The sequence below is a fragment of the Phaethon lepturus genome, unplaced genomic scaffold, assembly GCF_000687285.1.
Source record: "Phaethon lepturus isolate BGI_N335 unplaced genomic scaffold, ASM68728v1 scaffold20099, whole genome shotgun sequence".
Taxonomy (NCBI): domain Eukaryota; kingdom Metazoa; phylum Chordata; class Aves; order Phaethontiformes; family Phaethontidae; genus Phaethon; species Phaethon lepturus.
In genome coordinates, this window is record NW_010561481.1 from 1 (window position 1) to 5,050 (window position 5,050).

Here is a 5,050-nt window from a genome sequence, read left to right on the forward strand (position 1 = left end):
TGGCTTTTATATTAAATGAAACTGAGGAGATATGTTAGAGGCTTAAAATGTGCTTAAAATGAGCTCCTCCTTGTGAAAACAGATGACATGGATGGATCCCCTGGAGAAGCCCCAGGCAGAGAACAGGGCTGGGACTGTCTTTGTTTTTTGCCAAGTGCCTCTCTGCCGTCTCACAGCGTACAGGGCTGCTTACAGCGAATGCTCGTGGTGTCCTGGCTGGGATCACCCTGCCATCCTTGCAGATGCCTTCGGGGCTGTATCTGCTTGACTGTGATCTCTTGCCTCTGACGGCGTTATGGACTGCTGCCTGACTGTTGTAAACAGCCTCTGGGCCTGCCCAACATAGCAGGTTACCTTAAAATGTCTTTGTGGCTGGCTAATCTTAAAACTAAAAAGCCCTTGCAAGTCTTTCACGGGGAGTTTAATCTCATGCTTTTTCCTTCTGTCAGCTGATAACTGCCCTGTGGCACTAATGCAATTTCTGGAGATGATGTGAAAAGCACTTTGAAGGAATCACTTGCCAGGACAGGACGATGTTCTCCGGCAGGGACACCGTGAGCTCGGGAGATGGTGCTGCACACAGCAGTGAGCAAGGAGGAGCCACATAGGCTGGAAGGGACAGGGCTGAAGGAGAAGGAAAGGTAAGGCGAAGCTCAGCAAGCCCAAGGAGTTGTTCATACTTTGCTGCTTCTCTTGGTTTAGCATCTCACCTCATGCCTGGGATGGGCATTCGAAACTGCCCTCATGGAACGGTGCATCCAAGCTGCCCGAGTGCCGAGGTACCGCAGGACTGATGCTGCCAGTTCACCAGGCCAATCTGCTAATAAAGAATATAGAAGCTGTGTCTGCAGAGCAGTTTACTGACGTTACAGCCTCCTCATTTCTTATGCCTATGTTCACTGAGAAAGCACACGCATGAACCAATTTGCACATGTAGCAGAACTGGAGCTGCAATTAGGTAATTTAGTTTAAGGTCAGGTCAACAGTTACAGCTGAAGGCAGAGCGCAGTACCTGACCTCTTGCATGATTTTAAGTGCATCAATGCATCCTACAGTGCATCAGGACCCTGTTTACAAAATTATACTAGTAAGAATACTTCTCTTCTTTGACAGCCTCCCCTGTTAGTAGGAAACACTTTGGATCGAGATGCTCTGTCAAGTAGGAGGGTGGAAAAAAGTCACAACTTTCAAAGATATAGTAGCTGCAGGGAGTAATGACCAGAAGTAAGGCTGGAAGAACTTATTGACAGTTTTATTTAGAGCTGGCAGATAAGAGACAAGATAGTGCTCTTCAGATTTGTAAAGACGGTTGCCAAGAAGAAGACAAGAGGACAGACTTCCTTGTGCACTCAGTGAGAGATCATCCCTGCAAGGCTGTTTCTTAAGGGTGAATTATTTTACAAAAACAAGCAATCTGATCAAGACAGTAGAAACGCTGCTTTGCCAGGACATCTTATTTTTTGGGGGGTATGAGGTATGCTGTATACCAAAAGAACTCTTTTTTCCGGTGTAAGCAGTGTGGGCACTCAAGACTTTGTCAGTGTTAGTGCCTGATATTGCAAAACCATCCAACTTTTGCCATGCCGACAAGGTTTTATTGCATAATTCTACCAGCCGTCAGAAAAAATAAACGTGGTTCCCTATCTTGTTCTGCCTTTTATTTGATACACGCTCCATTTCTGATTTGGTTAGGCTCAGAATTGTGCCTCAAAGCCACCCAGTTATTAGACTGACAGTCATCAGCCCCATACAGTAAGTAATGGGGCATTCAAATTCTAAAATAAAATGAATGCTGTGTTGTCCTCGTCCTGGAGGGCCAGCAGATAAAATTAACATTGGACTGGTGTTGCACAGTAGAGCCCGGTCCTAGATTCCTGCTGGCATCAGGTGGGACTGACTGTCCGTATGGGTGACATGTCCGGCTTGTACTCCTCATAGGACTAAGGCTAGGGGCAACACTGTGCTCTTGAGACGCGTAACTCAGAGTCGTGCCTTCGAGGTGGATCCACTTTCTCTGATGACTGGGAATTGCACTAGAGATGGGAAACAGCAGTCCTTGGGCTCAGAACAGCATGGACAATAACGATGGACTTAATGGTCTTAAAGGTCCTTTCCAACCTAAATGATTCTGATGCTATGGCAGACAATGATGATGGACAACCACACTGAAGCTCTTTGCTAGGACAGACAAGAAAGGAGGGTCTTGCATTTAAAGAATGGGGCCTAGATTTGGGAGTGATCATTCAACCCCTTTTTGCCAGTGGGAGTGATCATTCAACCCCTTTTTGCCAGTAAGCCTCTGGTCCTTCGAGCTGGGCTGCCTCAAGCTGTCCAGGACGAATCCCAGGGGTGCAGGGCACCAGTGCACCATTAAGAGCCTGAACACATGGTCAGGGCAGAGACTGCGAACTCTTTGAACGTCACTGCCTGCCTTCCTAGGTCTGCACCACGTGTTCAGCCCCAGCCTCCAGCTGCCTCCTCAGTAGTGGAAACGCACAGCCGGGGAGCAGCCGTGCAGGCAGCTCCACCTGCACGCGGGGCTGCGAACACAAGTGCGAACACAAGTGCATGGGTATGAGATGATGCTTGTCCAGTCAAAGGCAGAGGGGGGAAAGGGCCTCTTTTCCCCTTGGACAGCATCCAAAATCGCTATCTTTCCTTGTGCAGCCCAGCTCCCTCCCCAGCCCCAACCAATAGGTACGTGAACTGAGATTAGGACAAGCCGTTACTAGTGTATAAAAATCCCTGGGGCAGACTTCGGCTCTACGTCCTCGTCATTGTTCAGGGAAGCCCCAGGCAAACCCTCCGCCCGCCACCATGGTGCACTGGTCAGCCGAGGAGAAGCAGCTCATCATCAGCGTCTGGGGCAAGGTCAATGTGGCCGAATGCGGTGCCGAGGCCCTGGCCAGGTAGGTCCAGCTCCTAGGCATCTGCTCAGCGGCACCTGGGATAAAGACATGGCAATTGCATTTGGGAGCTTTAATGTGTCTGTGTCTGCTTGCGTCCCTCCATCTCTCCCCAGGCTGCTGATTGTCTACCCCTGGACCCAGAGGTTCTTCGCCTCCTTCGGGAACCTCTCCAGCCCCACTGCCATCCTCGGCAACCACATGGTCCATGCCCACGGCAAGAAAGTGCTCACCTCCTTTGGGGAAGCCGTCAAGAACCTGGACAACATCAAGAAATGTTTTGCTCAGCTGAGCAAACTGCACTGTGAGAAGCTGCACGTGGACCCTGAGAACTTCAGGGTGAGCCATGCTGAGACTCCAGTCTCAACTGGACAGAGGTTTCTGCTCTCTGGAGGGGGGGGTTAGGGGCCTCTGAGGTATCTGGCAGACCTAGAGAGGAACCCTGAGGTTGCCCTATAGGCATATTTGGGGAGACCAGAGAGGAGTTACGGGGCTAGGATCTGTGACAGTAGGGACTCAGGCAGGCGAGGTGGATGGGGATGAAAGGCAGAGTCAAATACACGCCGGTAGGAAGCAACATTGGCTTGGAGCAGCCAGAGACCAGAAGGGAAGAAACCGAGACTGAGTTTGGAGGAAAGAGCTGAGCTTGGCTATGATGGAGTGGTTAAACCAGGAGAGAATATAAATACAGCTGCTTCAGCAGGGGGGGACCTGAGCCAAGAGAAAGCAAGGGTGGGGAGGGATACGAAAGGAAAGGATGAACCCTGTTGAAGCAGAGGGAGGACACTGCACAGCAGGCAAAGGAAGGTGTCTGGGGAGGAGGATCCAGCACATCCAGGCCTCCTGGTGAGTGCCAGCGATGCAAGCTGTGCAAGGAGCCCGGAGCTCTGCACGGGGCTGTGATAAATCCGCTCCTGCTTTGCAATCAGTTCCCCAATAACCAGTGTCCCTGTGCGAATACGGGGGCCAGGGGGGGCACGGTGGGCAGCACCGGGCTGATGGTTTCTCCTCCTTCCATTGCCAGCTCCTGGGTGACATCCTCATCATTGTCCTGGCCGCCCACTTTGGCAAGGACTTCACCCCTGCCTGCCAGTCTGCCTGGCAGAAGATGGTCCGTGTGGTGGCCCACGCGCTGGCCCACGAGTACCACTGAGCCTCCCACAGGTGTCGGGGCCTGGAGATGCTCCCTGCTCTCGGGGAAACATCCTCTGGTTCTGCTGGTCTCTAATTGCCAAATAAACACCATGTGCTTCAGCCATGAAGAGGTGTCTGCCTCTCTGTGGGAACGGGGTGGGGGTCACCCTGGGGTGCTGGGGAAGGGGATGCTCACACACCGCCTTGTCTATGAATTCATGCAAGTGAGACTCGTCTAAGCTGGAGAATCCGGGGGAACGTTCGAGACAAAAAATAAACACGCAACAAAATATAAACAGAAATAGTCCAGTAATTTTTTGAGACATCAGGTAACATCGCTGGATTTAATGTTTTAAGTCTTTCAGAGATGAAATGGAACAAAACTTTGTACAAAAACGTGCAGTGGGAGAAGTGGCAGTGAGGCTAGTTTCATTGTTTGTTCACTTTCCTTCATGGAAGGCAAAATGCTTTTTCTGTTGTTTTTGTCTAAATCATTATCATTCTCGGATTATTAAAGGCAGAATGCAATAGACACAACTATCCATTCATTATGGCAAAAAATATGCCAAAACCAGTAATTTCTTGTACAGGAAGGACAGAGCATCTGCTTTCACTGGCCCTTATATCTAACTTTCCACAAATAAAACGAAATTCCCTGAACAGCCTCCGCACCACGCAGAGGACCACGGCCCTCATCAGCCTCCCATCCTCCCGTCAGACCCGCAGCATCCCCGTGGCACCGAGAGCAGCTCAGGGGCATATTTGGGGTTTCTGGCTGGTCAACTCGTCCCACCCCCGTACCAGGGAGGCTCCAGAGCAGGTCTGCAGTAAACGCTGCTCGGTTCAGCTGGGGGACAGTGTGACCCCCGGGCCTGGCCCCAGGGGCCTTTGGCCAGGCCCCCTCCTGAAGTGAGCAGCCAGAGGAGCTCCGGTGCCGCCAGCAGAAATGGTGGCAGCCCACGGCCCACGCAAACACGTTGCTCCGGCGCCATCCAGACCAGCCGGCACCG

The 5,050-nt window shown here is 51.4% G+C and overlaps 1 protein-coding gene across 1 annotated transcript; it reads left to right on the plus strand.

Annotated features, from left to right (window-relative positions):
* Nucleotides 1-2,802: 2,802 nt before the first annotated feature.
* Nucleotides 2,803-4,164, plus strand: LOC104615514 (hemoglobin subunit beta-like). The gene is made up of 3 exons (XM_010294027.1): nt 2,803-2,909; nt 3,023-3,245; nt 3,931-4,164. Exons 1-3 carry the CDS (start codon nt 2,818-2,820, stop codon nt 4,057-4,059), a joined length of 444 nt encoding a protein of 147 aa, XP_010292329.1. The 5' UTR covers nt 2,803-2,817; the 3' UTR covers nt 4,060-4,164.
* Nucleotides 4,165-5,050: the final 886 nt, after the last annotated feature.

Bases quoted from the DNA above. Each gene is read 5' to 3' on its own strand.
- LOC104615514 (XM_010294027.1), top strand. From the start codon at position 2,818: ATGGTGCACTGGTCAGCCGAGGAGAAGCAGCTCATCATCAGCGTCTGG. The intron at 2,910-3,022 runs GTAGGTCCAGCT...ATCTCTCCCCAG, and splicing joins GGTGCCGAGGCCCTGGCCAG to GCTGCTGATTGTCTACCCCT. The intron at 3,246-3,930 runs GTGAGCCATGCT...TTCCATTGCCAG, and splicing joins TGGACCCTGAGAACTTCAGG to CTCCTGGGTGACATCCTCAT.